The 18,517-nt window shown below is 43.3% G+C and overlaps 1 protein-coding gene and 1 pseudogene across 2 annotated transcripts in view; both read right to left on the bottom strand.

Moving 5' to 3' along the window:
* EGFLAM (EGF like, fibronectin type III and laminin G domains) overlaps nucleotides 1-18,517 on the bottom strand; it is a 75,399-nt gene that overhangs the window by 19,576 nt on the left and 37,306 nt on the right. For both annotated transcript variants that reach the window (XM_063422482.1, XM_063422483.1), the window contains exons 8-14: nucleotides 12,906-13,021; nucleotides 12,322-12,658; nucleotides 9,106-9,206; nucleotides 7,779-7,879; nucleotides 6,550-6,694; nucleotides 4,524-4,713; nucleotides 709-834 (exon numbers count right to left, since the gene is read on the bottom strand). In XM_063422482.1, the coding sequence (XP_063278552.1) occupies nucleotides 709-834; nucleotides 4,524-4,713; nucleotides 6,550-6,694; nucleotides 7,779-7,879; nucleotides 9,106-9,206; nucleotides 12,322-12,658; nucleotides 12,906-13,021 (1,116 nt within the window). The remainder of the gene's footprint in view (nucleotides 1-708; nucleotides 835-4,523; nucleotides 4,714-6,549; nucleotides 6,695-7,778; nucleotides 7,880-9,105; nucleotides 9,207-12,321; nucleotides 12,659-12,905; nucleotides 13,022-18,517) is intronic.
* Nucleotides 16,696-17,406, bottom strand: LOC134563992 (small ribosomal subunit protein eS6-like; annotated as a pseudogene).

Below are 18,517 nucleotides of genomic sequence, written 5' to 3'. Positions count from 1 at the left end.
TAAAGGATTGACTCTTACCAACCAGTGTCTGTTGTCTGTTCCTTGTGTTATTCAAGCTAATGCTTAGCAAAACAACCTGATTTTTTTTTCATCTAAATCAAAAAATATGATTTAATCTTACCTGATGCTACTCAATCCCTTCCTTTTCCAGAAATGTATTTGTACTGTGAAGCATTTTGTACCTTTTCTTTGTTGATTCATAATAGTGCCTTTCAAAGTAGTAAGCATGCACACAATGGGTGGTGGCATGAAAAGTTCTACAGCATAGAAAATAATGTTATATGTATTTTACTACTTGTATCTCTGATGCTAGCAGGAAATTGACATTATGTCCTTTACACTTCAAAATACACAACTGACACTGGTTTTAGGAGAAAGGTGGATATTTTAGAAATTTTCAGAATTAAAGTGCAGCTGTGGAGTGGTACATTATTTTAACTTCTGAACAGGAATTTCAAGATGCTTAAGTACAGTTAGTTTAAATAAACAAAGAGGTTTGAGAGCTAATCACAGGTTATGCAGGAGCTGGATGTAGCTCCAAAGCAGTAAGAGAAGGCTTTCAGTATGTGACTTTAAAAAGATGAAGTAACAAGCATACCCCTCTGTCAGTGTAACAGTATGAGACCTCCTCTGGTGTCTCTAAGTGGAAAACACATTGAACACAAATAGCACACACAAAGAAAGAGAGGCATCCCAGCATCAACTCACCTTCCTCGCAGTGATGACCTTTAAAACCAAGAGGACAAAGGCAAATATAAGAATCTGCTTTGCTTGCAGTACAGGTGCCACTGTTGATGCAGGCTGCCTCATCACAGATGCCACTGCTACACTCACCTAAACAAAGGAGTCAGAACATCAATTTATTGGAGAAGTTTGTCAAAGATTTATTTGGCTGTTGATTGCAGCTACTAACCAACCCAATTTGTTCTTCTGCCTCGATTCTTTCCCAATTTGTCAAATGGTGCGCAATTAGACTAGGGAACTTGATTGTTAGTATTTTTTTTTAATGTCAGGCCAGCAAGAGACCTTATAAATAGTAGGAAGTAGCCCTTACAAGCAGCCATGATAGATCTAACTTTCAATCATTCCTTGGATTACTTATTGTCTGCTCTTCTTCCTATTTTCTCCTAAGATACAAATTTCTCTAAATTGTTTACAAGCACCATGCCTTGTTTAAATTAAATTAACATAAGTGCTTCTTTGCTTACTGTAAATTCATGCCATGCTGAGCATGGGAGGTGTTAAGCATCATCACCTAATCTTATTAGCCAAAATGAGCTTGTCAACCCTCTTGTCCACACAAAAAGGGATCCATATCATCAACATATGGGCTTTTTAAGAAGCATCTCTACTATGCCACCACATTAACTTAAATAACAATGAGGTTGCTTCTTCTTGCTGGATTTTAGCTGAAATTGTTGTAGAACAAATAAATTCACTTTTGCGTCTTAAAACTGATATTGATAAAGTCAGACTATGCAACTGTCAAATGTACATCTGATTGAAGTTCTTGTTGAATTTATTTTCCTCTTTAGTTTCTGATCAAATAACTCTCTCCTTGTCAATAGTGACAAACTGATTGTATACATTAAGAAAGATCAAGTAAGACTTTTGCGGTGTACAATGGCAAGCACACCACTTACACCATTTGGAGGGGCTTAGTGTTTTATAGCAAACTAAGAATTACAGATTTATTTTGAGGGACTGTGATTGAAGTATCACCTCTGAGATGACAAAGGTTTCATGAGGCAGCTCTGACAACTAACTTTGGGGAACACTTTTGCAATTTAAGGTGATTAAGAGAAGTCTTGAAAAACTATTGCAAGAAGGGGATATGGCCTTTTTATTTTGTTTAAACACAGCACTCTGATTGCAAGGACAGTTTTGAGAGCAGATCTCTACATCTTCAGTAAGGCACTGGTGTTTGTGGAGCACTAGCTCTACAGTTTGAATTCCCATCCCAAAGCCAGAAAAAAAAACACAAAAAAATTTTCAGATATAAATGGCTGATGTGCTGTTCCATCCCAATCACTCTGCCCTCCACAGTGGAAAACAACCTTTTCCAACTAACTCAGGGCAGAAGAGGTAACAACTCACAGGTCATCTGGTACAACCCCCTGATAGACCAGACCTCTCTCATATTGCACATCTACAAATCTCCTACCAGGACTACTTTTCATTGTATGGAGGGAAGGTCAGAGTACAGCAGCCGTGACACAGGACTTCAGGGCTAACCTGAGGAGCACAGACAAAACATTCAAGTCCCCCGGAGGGGAAAAACTGCTCCTTCTCCACGGAAGGGGACAGCAACATCTGCCCCATGCCCAGCCACAGGATCAGGGGTGCTGGAGTGCTCATTGAGCTATCTTTTCCCCTTCTGGTCTGCAGTGGCCACAAGTGAACCAAGGTAGGACAGGTATCTTGTATAGGATATCTCCTATACTCACCAATTATTGTGACACTGACAGAATAGCACTAGCTCTATTTTATAGGCAAGGAAACAGAGCCAAGAAGTGTGTAAACAAGGATCTCTATGCACCAAGTGTGAAGACACAAACAGAAAACCAAGACATGGTCATGTTTTCTGCATCTGTTCCAGTGTTAATCAATGTTGGCAGTATGTTCAAGCAGATCAAAGTTAAACAAAGTCTTTGAGAAACAGAAAAGAACAAGGAAGACAACAGCAATAGGACCAGTCATGGTTTGAGAAACAGCTTGAACCAGAGGAGTCTTGGTATTTAAGGACAGGTTGCTCTCCCAGTGACTTTTCACAGCCTTTGGGCCAGCACAGGTGAGCTGACTATGCTGAAGAGGCAAACCACAAGTGTGGTGGCTGCATTTGTTTGGCTGCAATGGCAGATGAAGAAGGAGAGAAGCTGCAGCAGGAGTTCCTGGGTCCTACCATGCCCACTCCCAACCCTGAGCAATGCATTCTCTGCTGGTCCCTCAGCTCACAGTCCAGTGGGACCTCTGCTGTAGCCAGAAGAGAGAGCACAGAGAAGCTCCTCCCCACCCTCAGTCCTGGGATCCATGTAGCACAGCACTCCTGATTTATATACTGTGCCAACAGAAAAAAACCTACAGGTGACTGACTGGCAAAAGTCATTCCTAAACCCTAGCAGAGTTTACCTGTAATTTTTTCATTTTAAGTCATACTTACATGATCTGTTGTTTGCAAATCTCCTCTTTTACAGTAGAGTAAAATCTCCTCTTTTACAGTACAGTTTCATATAAACGTGCAGTTTCACAAGGGCAGTAAGGCTTTATTAGTCATCTTTGAGTCACACATGGCAGAGCAGAGCATTTCTTTTGTAGTATGTGGAGCATTCATGTATGGGAATGAAGTATCCCAAAAGGTAATGGAGATTAAGGCTACAGAAGTTTAGCAGGGCTTTCATCTGTCTAAATTCCATAGTTTCGCACTCTATTGTGAAATTCTACTCTGTTTCCAAAATCTTACTCTTTTCAGCAACTGTTTCTTGGGCCAGTCTGTTCTACCCCTATATTACACTGAAGTTTGGTCATGTTATCTAGAGAATACAGAGCAACTCTTATGAAGTTTCTCATAAATCATTTCCTTCTTTGGATGTCAAATGCACAGCTACAGAAGAGAAGAATGATGACTTTGTAGCTGAAGCATGGCAGAAGGAGTTCAGTGGTATGGAATCTATTTCTTGCTGTTAACACTTGTCTTCTGTCTTGGGTTAGTCTTACTCTTATACTGTTAAGACTGGGATTAAAGCAAGAATTTTGATGCCCTGCTCTTTTTCAAGTGCCCATTAAATGGATGAAATAGATTAATAAATAAGACAGGACTAGTTAATTAGCATCCCTACTTCTCCATCTTTTACTCTGTGAAGGAAAGGGAAAAGGGAAGGGAAAGTAATGTTATAATAACACTTCATAAAACTGCTGGAAGTATTTATTCCAAGCTATTTTTAAATCACACCATGCCTCTAGATAGCAAAACAAAGGACAATATATAGGAAAGCCTATATGCTTCATCAGTGGTTGGGTGTAAGACAGAAAGCCTTCTGTAACATCCACAGGACTGCTGTGGGCCTGAGAGTTCCATGTGTTACTTTGGACAAATGCAATGATGTCTTTAGGCAAAACACAATTTGTTGGGTCCATATTGTTTCAAATGCAAGCTCAGCATAAGCACTATTGATTTCTGTGTCAGCCAGGGGCATGAAGAGGTGCCCTGAGAGATACTGGCAGAAGTACTGGCACAGTTGTAATGATATCTGCAACACAGATCTTACTGTTTGCTCATGAAAATGGGTTTAGTATTTATTGTGCACAGTAAGCGTGTCCACAAAGGGCTTGCTTGCGCCGTGTGACAAACTGTCCCACTCCAGACCCAGCAAGGGCAACGTGCAAGGGAACTGAGCAAAACCAGGCCAAAAATAGAGACCGCGCCTTCCATCTCCCACACCTGGACCGTTGCTCAGTTTGTTCCAACAGGATAAAAAGCAGCCCTGGGTTAGTCACTGATGAAAGGCCCACACCGCTGCACTCACCCACGTCAGCGCCACTGAGCGCTTTCCCTAGCGGCCAGGGCCTCATGTCGATTGTCTTCCCGTTGATGCTCAGCGACTGCACGCAGCCCTGGAAGCCGCGGTTGGTGCCGGTGGCCCTGACCAGCCAGTACACGCTGGGAGCACCGCCCACGTAGAAGGGAGTCTGGAACGTGATTTTGCTGTACTGGCCCTGAGGGGAGAGCAGAGCACAGCATGCCATGTAACAGACATCACACAGGAAAACTCATTAAGCCACAGTGGTTTACAATCAATTTTTTTCCTCCACGAAGAACGGTGTCAGGGAACATGTAGGTTGTTCACTGGTAATTCCTTCCCGTTAGCCATTCCCCAAATCAGCCCACCATTTGACATCAACCTTTTTGACCTGCATCCCACCACGATAACATGAACTACCAAAAGCTCAATAAAAAAGACTAAAAATCACTGTTTCGAGGAGAAAGTGTGGTCTGTCTTTTGCTGCAATTTATTCCTTTCCTTTTGCCAAAAACTGTTCATTTTCTAAGCCCTGAGGGACAGACCAACGAGATATTGTCTTTTGAACAGAACCCAGCAAGTGTTCAGTATTGATTAATAATGAAATTACAAAAAAGAGGTTAAAAAAAAAGGCAAAAGCCAATAAAATCACAATATCAGCAGGATTCTGCTCACTTTGCCATTGCTAAATGTACTGCCCATCTCTTTAACAAATTTATAGAAACCTACATATACAAGTTTACTAAAATTGCTACAATGCACAAGAAAGAAAAAAAACATCAAAAATAACAGAACCTTTTTGGACCACTGACCCCAGCTCCATGCTACTGCGGACAACTGAGTCAAAAGTAAAATTGGTCAAAATATAACTTTTGCCTCCTACTCAGTAGTTCTTCTAAAACCCCAAAGATCTTAAGAAGAACATATTCAACATCTGTAGTTATTTAGGGCCAGTTTTTACTAACCTGTGCTTTTGACAGCACTGACCTCTAGCCTAAAATCTTTCAGGATTTTCCACCCCTGCCCTGCCCCCATGGCATTTATAACAATAAATTTTATCATCCACAGCTTGTATTTTGCCAGGCCAAATAAGCTGAGGTTATTGAGTCTGCAGGTGTTCACTTGCACAGTACACTGCAGAAACTGTACATATCTCCCCTGATTCACATCTGCCCTCTGCATGGCCTCATAGCATTGGTAACAGCAACACATGACACATTGAAATTCTTTCCTCTGTCATTTCTAGCTAATGAGAACTCAATGCACTGCAATTTTTTCCCTTCAGTGCCTGCACTTGAAAGTGGAAAGTAATAAGACATCCAAAGCTGCTTTCTTTCAGGGCTAGGGATGGCATGTTAATAGTAACTATCAAAGGAAAGACATCTGAAACAATTCTAAATTGCCTTTTCTTCCAGTGCCTTAATTTTGTTTTCTGTCCAGCAACAGATGAGCAAATCAAAGTATCTTCCTGTTTTGCATTTTATCTTGTCAGCCTCATATGAACTTGTTGGTTCTAAGTCAGGGCAGAATGTCTAACCCCATTACTGTGCTTAAATCTTTGTCTAGAATATGCATGTAATTACACCTCTGTACACAAATTGCGTGTGGGTATATGCATATTACACATATATTTGTATACACATATGCATCTAATTTTTATGTCTGAGGAAACAGAGCAGCTCTCTGAGGCTTGAAAAAGAAAGTAATCAGGGACGGCAGCTGTACAATTTAGTGAACTTCTAATACCCTGTATTTGAGACTGGCATAGGGTAGTGAAAGGGTGGCAGAGCAAACATGGAGCACAACAGGGAAACTGTGATGGGATCCAGCCCTGAGATATTTATCTCTGTGACTTCTAGATTACGTATTTGGAAGAGTAATCTGTACTCTGATCCTAGTTCACTAAATATCCAAACACCAATAAATAAAACTGCAGCTTTTAAATCTGATCAGGCTTCTGGTGGCAAGAAAAGAAGCATCATTATAATCTTAAGAGACCCGAAGACTGAGCCACAGGGGAAGGATTACCAACCTGAGATTTTCCTGTTACTGGAGCATTGTTGTCCATTCTGAGCCAGCCATTCACTCCATCCCTGAACAATGTGACACTGTGCCAGTTCCCCAGCTTGATTTTGTTTTCACTTGTTATGACTCCAACTCCAGTGCCACAGTTGAACCTGGGAGCATGAGACAGAGAGGACAAGGTAATAATCTTATATTAACCAAATAAGCAAAAGTTGTTTTTTAATTCCAAATATTCTTTTTGCACTTGGGCACCTCTCTGTTCCACACTGCATAATAGCACAGGAAAACCAGCAAGTCTACATAAGATCTGTTCCAAGTTTCAAACTTCATTTTCTGTCTTTATAACATGGAGAAGATTTTGCATTCTCTGTCCATACCAAGTGCATTTCTAAGCTTGCCAGCAGCTGAAACTGTTTCAGGGTGGAGGGCATTACAATCTGAGCTCCTGCTATCACAGTAATTTCTCCTGGGAATTCTTCTAGCTCCCTGGTGAAAGGCAGTGCTACAGTTGTAACTCCTCTATTCTATTTGAGATTCAGCACTGATTGACAGAAAGACCTCCAGGATAGCTGAATGTGCACCAAATTTCCCATTCTCCCTGACTGTCGTGTAGAGCAAATGAACAGAAACACAACTAAGGCACATCACCCACTTTGTTATTTCCCACTTTCAAAGGACTCACTCTCCCAAGTAAGGAGATCCTGGAAATACTCTTTCACTTGCTTCATATCTATCAGACTGCATGGAACACTCTTCATCTTCTTTTAAAAAGACCTAATCAAGATATCATCTAAACAAGGTATATAAGATGAAGTTCCTGGCCCCTTGCTGGCATTACATCCTTTGTTTTGCTACTTTATCTGCAAGCCCTTTTCTGTGAAGCAAAAACACTGATTCCATATACCATCAATATACCATCAGCTTAGCAAATACAGTGGCTCACTGGCATTTCTGGTAACATAGCCAAGAACCTCAGACAAATGCCTTAAAGAACACTGTTCATTTTACCTTTACACTGAGACCTGAATAAAAGAGCTCAGCAGGGCACAAGTTCACACACTAAAGAAGGATGAGAGAAAAAGGCATTGGAAAACTCTTAAATGAAATTATACTGTCCATTCGGTGCACTGTATGGGGGAGAAGTCAAAGACACTGGAGATACTCAACACATACAGTAGACCCAGGAGGCAGGAATAGCCCCTTCCCTTTACATCAGATTTAGGATGGAGGTTTTACCTGAACTGGAGGCTACGTCGGATAATTGCCAGTGATATAAAATCACCACGACCATGTTCATTTTCTCCACAGTACAGCAGCAAACCATCTTCAGATTCAGCCTGCAATCATTACGTCAACATGAAAAATCAAAGCCTCACAATTACAGATAAAAGCGAGCAGCAGTGGGGGACTTTTCCCCAGAGAAGAGTTATCATTTTTCAGAATGAGTTTTTAACTTGAAGAATCAGAAATGGTTTGATCAGTTTTGAATCCTGCATTTGAAAAACCTAGAAAATCACTGCCTTAATGGTTAAACAATTTAAGACCATCTCTTAAAGTGTGATATGATCAGACCTGAAAAAAAGCCTGGAGGTATTAAAGACTGTCAGATATATCCCATATGAGACTCCTGAGTAAAAAGTCTAGCAAGAATGTCCTAGCAAGCCTGGTAAGAGTAGACACATCAGACTCACTGTGCATGAATACATACATCCAGATTCACATGTTCCATAAGACTGACACTCCTGAAGCCAAACAACCTGTGCTGGTAGCATTTCTCCATATGCTCCTGGCAGCTGACACAGTGGCTTTTTGCAGCCATCCTGCATTTTAAAATGACAAATTGCCAGAGGAGTGTAAGACCACCACTGAGGCAACTGATTGCTGCTGCTGTAGTACGAGTCCCCTTCCAAGACTGTGAGGCTGGTGAGTCTGCTTTATGCAAGAGCTTGGCCACCCTCCCTAGAGGCAGCCCTACATGTTCTGTCCATAATGAACAGACAGCACTAACACAAGCCAGCATGGGATTTCTCTCCACTTTAGACCTGCATCTTAAGTAGTATGATATCCTGAATGTATTAGTAGCCTATGTCCCAAACTTCAGAGGGGGAAAATAATGTCCACAGAAATCCTGCAGGGTAGGAAAGGAATGCTACATATAGGGCAGTGTTTTGCTCAGTATGATAGGATCATGATCTTTTGTCCACAAAAATACTCCATAGCACATTCAAACTCTAATTCACAAAAATTCTGTGTGTTCTTCAGCCTGTAGCTCATCCAGGTGTCTATGACCTTGTCAATGTACATTGCTGCTAGTCCACAGTTCCTAGTCCCAAGGATTCTCTCATGTAGTGCCTACCAATAACAGATGAAAACCCTTCAGCTGCTTACAAACTTCATTTATATTCACTGAGGGTTGAGCCAGATCTTGCAGATGAAGGTTATGCACAGGTTTACCACAATTACACTGAAGCTATACTGAAGCTAAGTTGCTGTTGCATTATTTACCACATCAGAGTAAGTAAATAAAATTTAAAATGCCAATGTGAGAATTGCTTAAACTTACCCTGAATTCAAGGGTAATTTGAAATGTCTGGTAGGACTTCTTCAGTGGTTCAAAGGTGATATATGAGTAGCCAGAGAACTGAGGATACTGGATACTAATATCTGAAAAGCGAAGAGGGAAACATGTTATTTAGCAGTTTTCTTCCGTATAAAAATCAATATACACGTTTAGTACCAGATAACATCAGGTGGCCATGGAAGGCAGAGTTCCTCCAGAGACAACCATTAGTCAGAAGCCATCATTCAGTTAGCCTATTGCCTTTCCCTCCCACCACTTTTTACACCTAATTCCTTTATTCCCAAGGACCTGGTGAACTTGGAAAGAAACAAGATACTGAGGGCCAAATAATGCTCAATAGTTTAATCTGAGAGTTTAAAGGAAATTTCTTCAGGTTCTCATCCTTGTTATAGAAGACAGAACCCATCAATTTTATCTTCTTTTAAGAATTCATTTAAGAAAGAGAGGACAAAGTAATTTTGTGTTCTGCAGGATTACAAAAACACACATGGGAAATACATCCAGATTGTAGGCAGCATTAGTCACTGCTGCTCTGCAGCTGCTGCAGCCAGCATCTGGAGAATCACTGGATGTCTCATAACAGCCCAGCAGCTTCCAGCACTTCTCTCGAGTCAGCTCAGAGCAGAAGCTAGAAGGAGTGATGGGGAGAAGAGAGTCCCTGCAGGCATCTTTCCATCCCTGGCTGCAACAGTGGCTCTTTTTATTGCTCTTGTCAAACGGCATTATCCATCCTCACCCTTTGCTGTCTTGTGTTAGACCCTGACCCTGAGAGAAAATGAAAATCAGAACTGTCTTACTGCTAGCCACTGCCAGCTGTAAAATTATCTTTGCAGCTTTTTTTCCTAAGAAGCATTGAGGATAGACATAGTTTCAGGCCTGAGTTTTTATACTTACAGTGGATTTAAGTCTAATGAGGAAGGAAGGATAAGGAGCCCTATTCCTCTTTTCTATTTAAATACTGAGAGTGTTTTTCTCACTCAGTTTTTGAATCTGGGTAGAATTCTCTCAGCATTTTTGCTTGCAAGTTAGGCTGAGGTGAGGGAGACTGGTGCTATAAACCTGAATGCAAACTCAGAGAACAATTATCACGTGTCCTGATCACAAGCAGAACCGACTGGACCAGAGTGCCATGCAGCTGTTGAACGTGAAGAATGTCTGTTTCCATTCAGATTAACATATTATTTAACAATATTGGCTGCTGAAGACAAACTCGTTACAAAGGAGTGTTGGCACATGATGCTTACTCTGGAATAACTCACTCCCCTGTGAAAAATGGAGGGTTTGGACTCATGTTAACAGACCACTTTACAAGCTGTATATGGCCTTGTCAGTTCAAATAAATTCTCAACCCTTCATACTTGATCAAGGCCTAAAATCCTATCTGCAGCTGTTCCATGTCGCTGAGTCACAACAGATTGTTTTCAGAAGGAGCTCTCTTCGTTCTGGCGCTCCAGTTTGAAGAAGATAAAGCACCCTCAGTGTCTGTATCCCTGATGCATGACACTGTGCAACATGAAGGCCTAACATGACCCTGCAGAAGAAACATGGGTCCCTATGGATGGAGAGGTCTTGGCAGATCAGATCAGCATGCAGAGAGATGGACAGATCAGCTCTTTCTTAGCTGGAGGCACGGCACCACCACAATCAACAGGAAATTTTCTTTTCATGAGCCCTGGCTTTCATCTGATCCCTCAGTCACCAAACCAGAAGAAAAATTACTTCAGGGGGAAAAAAGTGACCTGCTTATGGCCTGGTGAGGGAGCTGGACTGTGTCACCAGGTGATCTGCTGAGTGAATGGGTGAGTTTAGGTCTCTAGAGGGAAAGAACACGAAGGTAGCAAGGGAAGAAGAAGCAGGACAGCCTCCTTCAAGCCCAGCAAGTTCTTGCCATGGCTCAGCTGTCCTGAGAAGAGGCAATAGGATGGGTGTCAAGTCCTGATTGAGTCAAACACACTTCCTCACAATGACTCTGCCTTCAAGACATGATTTTTGAACTGGAGATGAAATCTTGTTCTTCCCTTGCCTCAGTTTGCCTGACATGAGTGCTTCACTGCAGACTTGCAGACCATGGGGAAAGTCTCCTCTGGAGGTATTTTTACAATGGTAGTGCTCTCACATCCCTGCTGTGGGACCAGCATCATCTGGACCACACAGAAAATTGGGGTGGTTTAGGGCTTCAGCTGCTGCCAAAAGGCAAGCTTCAAGGAGGGGCTGAATATCTTCAGCTTCCAGCTGAGGGTGCCATGACTGGATCCTGCCACACCTGGGTGATTAATAACATACCTGCTCCATCATCCCCTGACTCTGAGGTGGGAGAAGGAGGATTAACCTCCCCTGTGCATCTTTACACAGGTTCAGCATTCAGCTTTACTAAGGAATAACTTTTTCCCACCTCACTGAGGAACAAAAAGCAAAGGTGGTGATGCCTGAACCATGGTGTGCTGCTGGTAGGGATGCACAAAGCCCAGCTGGCTATTCCCAAGTGCACATTGTTGGGTGTTATAAATGTGGAATGATTAATTCATGTTCTTATGATAAATTAGAAATTTATAAAATTGTATAAAGTGATATCAGGTAAAAGTTTATGTTTTAAGAGATTCTGCAGCAGACGGTGAAACTGACAGCCCTGAAACAGCCGGCACCTCCATTCAGAAAAGAACAAAGGAGTTTTCTGGGAAAGCTCGCAGCTGCCCCAAGCACCGGGAGGGGCTGGCACCAGCAACTCACACCTTGGGTGCCAGCTTCACGGACCATCAAGCCACATCTTCATATCTCGACCACTCATCAACTATAAGGACCTATAGAAATTGGACATTAACATTTGACCTAAGAAAAGGACTCTTTTCTGCTTGGTCGGGGAAACTCCCGAATTTGTATAGCTGGTGGGGAAACAATGGGAAATATGGGGAAATATTGCCGAGGGCGGAATAAAGTGTATAAAAACCAAGCCCCAAACCGGGCGAATTTGTGAACCGTTGGGGGAGACAGCAGACTGCCAGGTTCTGTATCTCACGGTTCACCCTTGACATTTCCCGGGAAAACTCTGTCAAGTTTCTCCGCTGTTGGTGGGTTATCGAAATTCTGTGATTTGATTTGTTATTAATAAACCAAATTATTATTTCAAATTGGAATATCTGATTGGCATTTATAACATTGGGTTCCCAGACAAGGAGCAGCCAGCAGCACACCCAAACGCACCCTGCTCACAGGCCTCCCCCGCCCTGCCCAGGTTGCAGTGGCAGCGCGAGCCGCCGCGGTCGTAGTCGTTGATGCAGAAGCTGTCGGCGGCGCACACGGCCTCGTCGCAGGACAGGTCCAGCAGGCGCGCCGCGGAGGATGCGCCGCCCTGCCGCCCTGCCCACGCCGTGGCCGCCCTCGCCGTGGTGGAAGGCTGTGTGATGGTACCAGTGGAAGTAGTGGGCTCAGATGTGGTTGTGAGGACCCGTGACAGCAGCCTGGAACTAGACCCTGGTGTGACCTTAGTTTCGACCAGAAATTTTCTGTTGCCTCCTTTAATAGCAGGAAGTGGTCTGAGCTGAAAGGAAGTAAAGAAACACCAATTCAGTAAAGCTAAAATGCTGTGGGGAAGTTAAATTAGTACCTTTCAACATACAAATCTGAGGCAAAGAACTCATCCTCAGTGAAGAAAAAGAAGTGGCCATATCACTGTATCTAAGCACTTAATATCAGATATTAAACTTCCTGACTGGAACCACCAGACACTTTAAAATATCGCTACTACAAAGAAAACAGAAGTGGCAAAGAGAAATCTTGACATTTACCTCTTCTATATAAATGTCATAGTCTGAATCATCAATATCAAATCCATCACCATCACCAGTCACCGTGTCTGTGATGTACCGATGCCCATAGCTTCCGCTTCCTAACTCCTCAGAACCTGAAGAGACATAAATGCCATATTCAGTTCATATATTTTTTTTCTATTTGCACACAGCAATTCAGATCTCACCACCTCTCTGATTCACAATGTTTAAATCTGAAGTGATGCTTATGTTCATCCTGTACAGAGAACACAAGTGTCAGTCTGGAGATAGCAGATGCTGTCCATGAGATATACACACAACTTAAAACAAAGGGAAGACCTTCATTTAGTCATTTACTAGGTGATTAAACAAATAAAGCAGGCAAAGCTCAGTTCTTCCCCTGCAAACTGGCTTGTATTCATCATTTTTCCAGGACAAAAGTTTCAGGTTTTTTTGGCATGGACACCATTTTAATGACTGAATTGTTTTTAAGTCAAACTTTTCCCTTTCGGAAATAGTCATGTATCTGCCCTCCTGGAACAGCAAAAGAGATAAACAGGAACAGCAAAAGAGATGTACACAGGTAAGATACACTCTATTTAGGACCTAATCTACTTCCTTCAGTAATCACTGTCTCCAAAACTTCTGAAATTAGTGTCCTATGTGTATTCCTAGACTTTTTTAGCACCCTGAAGCAAGAAACATGCACAATCATCTTCACCCAGAGGGTGGCTGGGCACTGTAGCAGACTCCCCAGGGCAGTGGTCACAGCACCAAGCCTGGCAGAGTTCAAGAAGCACTTGGACAATTCTCTCAGGCACATGATGGGATTACTGGGGCTGTTCTGTGCAGGGCCAGCAGTTGGACTCAATGATCCTTGCTGGTCCCTTTCAATTCAGAATATTCCATGATTCTATGACCATGTGTTTTTCGTGTACATAGTCTACTTCTGCCACTTCCCAGAGTGCTGAACTGTGCTTTGGAGGACACTGGGCTGGGAACAGATGGTTTAAACAGTAAGGGGACCCTCATTCCTGATTCACAGAAAGTATCTGTACTTTTCTGGATTTTACACAGCAAATTCTGCCTAAACAATGGTTTGTGCCTTTTAGCTATTAATATTCACCAGGTCATGAAGAAATATAGTAAAACCAACCAAATCAATTCAGTTACCTGTCATTTCAGCAAGGCTGAGGACACGCTATCTTTAAACCGTGTTTAAACCATTAAAACAACAGACTCATCTATCTGCCTTTTCCATACAATATTCTGCCATCATTTAAAAACAGCATAAGCAACCTTCAGTTTACAGTCTCTGTACTGAGCTCAGTGTACTTATCTAAATCTTTTTGTACTCCCTCCTCCTTTGCTGGGATTGCAACCCAGAAGTCCTGGCAGGCAGTTATGAAATCTGATGTATGTGCACGAGAGATGGATGCGTGCCCTGAGTGACTAAGTGGCCACACTCCATATGCTCTGCAGGGGTTATTTATCAATGGGCTTTTCACATTACATCAGCATACAGAAAAATTAGAAGCAAGTGAGTAGAGGTAATGGGGAATACACACTTGCAACCAAAAAACACCTTGGACTGGGGCAGAAAGTGTATGTTTCCACTCTAACATGCATACCTAGTCATCTGTAAATAATAAATTTTATCTGTATATTAAACAAAATATTCAGCCCTGAGTTCTACCAAATGAGCTAAGCAGAGAATTCTGCTCTATGACTGGTAACAAGATGAGGCAAACAGGACAAACTACATCCAGATTATTTCTGCTACTGACTGTGAATGCACAGGCAAAGAATTACTGTTAGAGAACCAGACTGCACATTTATGGACTGGTCCCAGTCCTGCAATCACTGGGTTCACCATGCTGAAAACAACAGGTACTATCAAAATGTAAACGAAACCTCTCAGTCCAAGTATTCACATTTATCATCATTCAGGCTAATCATCATCGGGAATAATTTTACTCCAGGTAGGAAGCTAGGGAGACTGAGGAGGAGTAGCGCAGAGCACAGCACAGCAGAGCTGAGCAGAGTACAGTAGAGTATAGTAGAGCAGAGTAGAGTAGAAAATGATTCAGTTGGAAGGAATCTACAATGATCATCTAGTCAAGCTGCATATTCCACCCATCACTGTATCAGAATCCCCTTCTTTGGTAATAGTGATTCTCTAAGACATGCATTTCTACGAAACAGTTTCAGTATGTAAAACCACAAATATATGCATTACAAATATGATTTGCATTTGGATTGGTTTTGCATTGCCTGGTTTTGGTAGCAGGGTGAATTTGCAGGGTTTGCTTCTGTGAGAAGCTGCCAGAAGCTTCTACCATATCTAACAGAGCTAGTCCCTGATGGCTCCAAAGATGGACATGCCACTTGCCAAGAAATGGTGGTAACACCCGTGTGATAATGTATTTAAGAAGAAATTAAAACAAAGGTTGTGGAGCATTTTTAATTACAGCCAGAGAACAGCAGGAAGCGGGAACATGTGAGGAGAACAATACACAGACACCAAGGTCAGTGAAGGAGGAAGGGCAGGACGGGCTCCAGGTGCCAGAGCAGAGATTCCCCTGCAGCCCCTGGTGCAGCCCATGGTGAGGCAGCCGTGTCCCTGCAGCACAGGGAGGTCCACAGGGATGCAAAGCTCCAACCTGCAGCCCCTGGATGACCCCACACCAGAGCAGGTGGGTGCCTGAGAGGAGCCTGTGAGCCTGGGGGACACCTGGGGGACACCTGTGGGAAGAGGGCCCCGCTCCCAGCCTGGAGCAGCCTGTCCCTGGAGGACTGTCCCCATGGAAGAGTGACTGCAGCACTCTGCAGCAGCGTGAGGGGTGCTGCTGCCCATGGATGGAGTCCCACTGCAGCAATGGGCAGGGTGCTGCTGCCCATGGATGGAGTCCCACTGCAGCAATGGGCAGGGTGCTGCTGCCCATGGATGGAGTCCCACTGCAGCAATGGGCAGGGTGCTGCTGCCCATGGATGGAGTCCCACTGCAGCAATGGGCAGGGTGCTGCTGCCCATGGATGGAGTCCCACTGCAGCAATGGGCAGGGTGCTGCTGCCCATGGACGGGCTCACCTCGGAGAGGCTCATGGAGAGCTCTCCCGTGGGAGGGACTCTGTGCTGCAGCAGGGGAACGACTCCTCTCCCTCAGCAGGGAGAGAAGCCCCGGGTGATGAACTGACCCAGCCCCCATTCCCTGTCTCCTTGCACTGCTGGGGTAGGAGGTAGAGCTGGCAGGGAGGGACGGGTGGGGGAAGGTGTTCTTCAGGGTTTATTTGACTTCTCATTATCCTGCTCTGATTTTGTTCATAGAAAATTCACTTCAGATCTCTAAGCTGAGCCTGTTTTGCCCATGATGATGTTTGGTGAGTGATCTCTCCTAGTCCTTATCTCAACTCTTCATTAAATTTTCTCTCCTCTTTCCAGCTGTGCAGAGGAAAGAGAGAATGACTTGGGTGGGGGCCTGGCATCTGGCCCAGGTAAACCCAGTATTTTTACTGGAGAATGAGGGCAGTCATGAGGATTTAGAGATAAGGATACTAATTGGGAGAAGTAACAAGCAAAAATAGTGCTGAGAATCTTAAGTGTCATAGAGAAGAATGATCATGGGGAATTTTTGTTATAATTGTGGTGAAGGATCAAGGAGTGGATTTTGTGTAAATTGTTCATTTTTGTTCTGTGTTGTGATGATTTTATTTTGGTTTTAGTACTGGGATTTTTTTAGAAGTTCACCACAAAAGGGATTTATTGGTAATACCATATACAACGTCTTTTTAGTATCACATACAGTGTCCTTACTTGTGCCTTGATTCAGACTTAGATGTAGAAGCTCTCCACAAAGAAAGCCAGCTCCAGTTCACAGTCTACTCCTGGCATTCCTCAATGGCTTCCTTCATTCTCCTGGCCAAGAGCGCTGTTTTCTGCTTCTTCCTCCTTGTTCTTTTGAGTGCACTGCTTCCTCAGAGCAATATGCCTGTGCTTATGCTGCAGGAGTGCCTAGTCACTGGATCTTAGGAGCCTTGGTAATGGGTTCTTGCCCCCCTTGTTCAGTGGCTTCCTCACAACATACTGGAGAATGCCATCCCTTCTTAGGCAGGTTGAACAGCTTGTGGATTCTGCTGGTCCTCTTGGGACCAAGATGACAGGGTTGTGTCAGTCAGCCCTGGAATGCACTTTTCACCCTTTTTCACTATGACAGAGTTCAGGACACTCAAGTTTGCACCAACAATGCCACTGCATGTCTCTCCAGGTCCTCTGGGGCAATAGCAGGAATGGCCCTTGCTGACCAACACGCAGACACATCCGTGAGGCAGGACACCTTTATCATTGCCACCAGTGATCTGGACAACATACCCCTCCCACTCCTCGCCAAGGGAATCAGCCAGGAAGATGGACATTCATTTCTCATAAAATGTTCTTATCTTGCACACACTGTCCACTTCAATGAGCTTCTGGCAGCCGGTGGCCGGGAATTAGATGTTCAGCTTCATCGCGCTCACACCTCGACACTGCTGGAAAGGGCAGTTCTAGCTCAGCTCCCAGCATTTGCAGCAATTCATCTCATTGAATCACAGCATCACAGAATCAACCAGGTTGGACAAGACCTTTGAGATCATCAAGTGCAACCTATGACCTAATACCACCTTATCAACTAAACCATGGCAGTGTGCCACATCCAGTCTTAATTTAAACATGTCCAGGGATGGTAATTCCATCTCCTCCCTGGGCAGATGATTCCAGTGCTCAGTCACTCCTTAAGTGAAGAACTTCTTCCTAATGTTTAGCCTAAACTTCCCCTGGTGCAGCTTAAGATTGTGTCCTCTTGTTCTGCCAGTGGTCACCTAGGAGAAGAGACTGACCTGCTGCTCACTAAAACCTCTTTTCAGGCAGTTGTAGAAAGTGATAAGGTCTCCCCTGGGCCTCTCTTTTTCCAGGCTAAACAACTGCAGCCCGCTCAGCCATTCTTCATAGGGTTTGTGTTTCAGGCCTTGTTGCTCTCCTCTAGACACATTCAAGAATCTCAACTCCTTCCTAAACAGAGGGGCCCAGAACTGGACACAGCACTCACCAGTGCCAGCACAGGGGACAATCCCTGCCCTGGCCCTGCTGGCCACACCAATGCTGATCCAGGCCAGGATACCATTGCTTCTTGGCCACCTGGGAACACTCGAACACTGTTCACAAAGTTTCATTGAAAATACGGGGAAACTAAATTTCCATGCATTTTCACTGAGCTTTTTGGGATGTACATCAGGGAGGATGATCAGGCATTGATGTTTGTTAATGGTCATTTATTGTTTGTGCATCATCTGCCAGCTCCCAGTACTCTGAGATGTTAAGCTCATCAGGTCTTGCCCAGGGAACAGTCTCTTAAAAAAAGAAATTTCCATTCCCTTACCCTAAGTGAAGATGGTGAAGATGAACAAAACCCCTGACTAAAGTTAGTTAAAAATTTTAGAAGTTGTATCATTTCCAAAACTACTACTTATTGCCTTAAATTATGTGTCTGAAAGTATTTCAGAGCTAATTTTGTTCTTTTAATGTATAAAAGTGAAATTTTCCTAAGAGCAGAGGAAGCCATAAAGAAAATTTGGGAATAAAGAAAGGAAAACTCAT

This window comes from Prinia subflava, chromosome Z (genome assembly GCF_021018805.1).
Source record: "Prinia subflava isolate CZ2003 ecotype Zambia chromosome Z, Cam_Psub_1.2, whole genome shotgun sequence".
Taxonomy (NCBI): Eukaryota; Metazoa; Chordata; class Aves; order Passeriformes; family Cisticolidae; genus Prinia; species Prinia subflava.
Note: the sequence above shows the minus strand (reverse complement) of the source record. Positions and strands in the feature narration are given on the sequence as shown.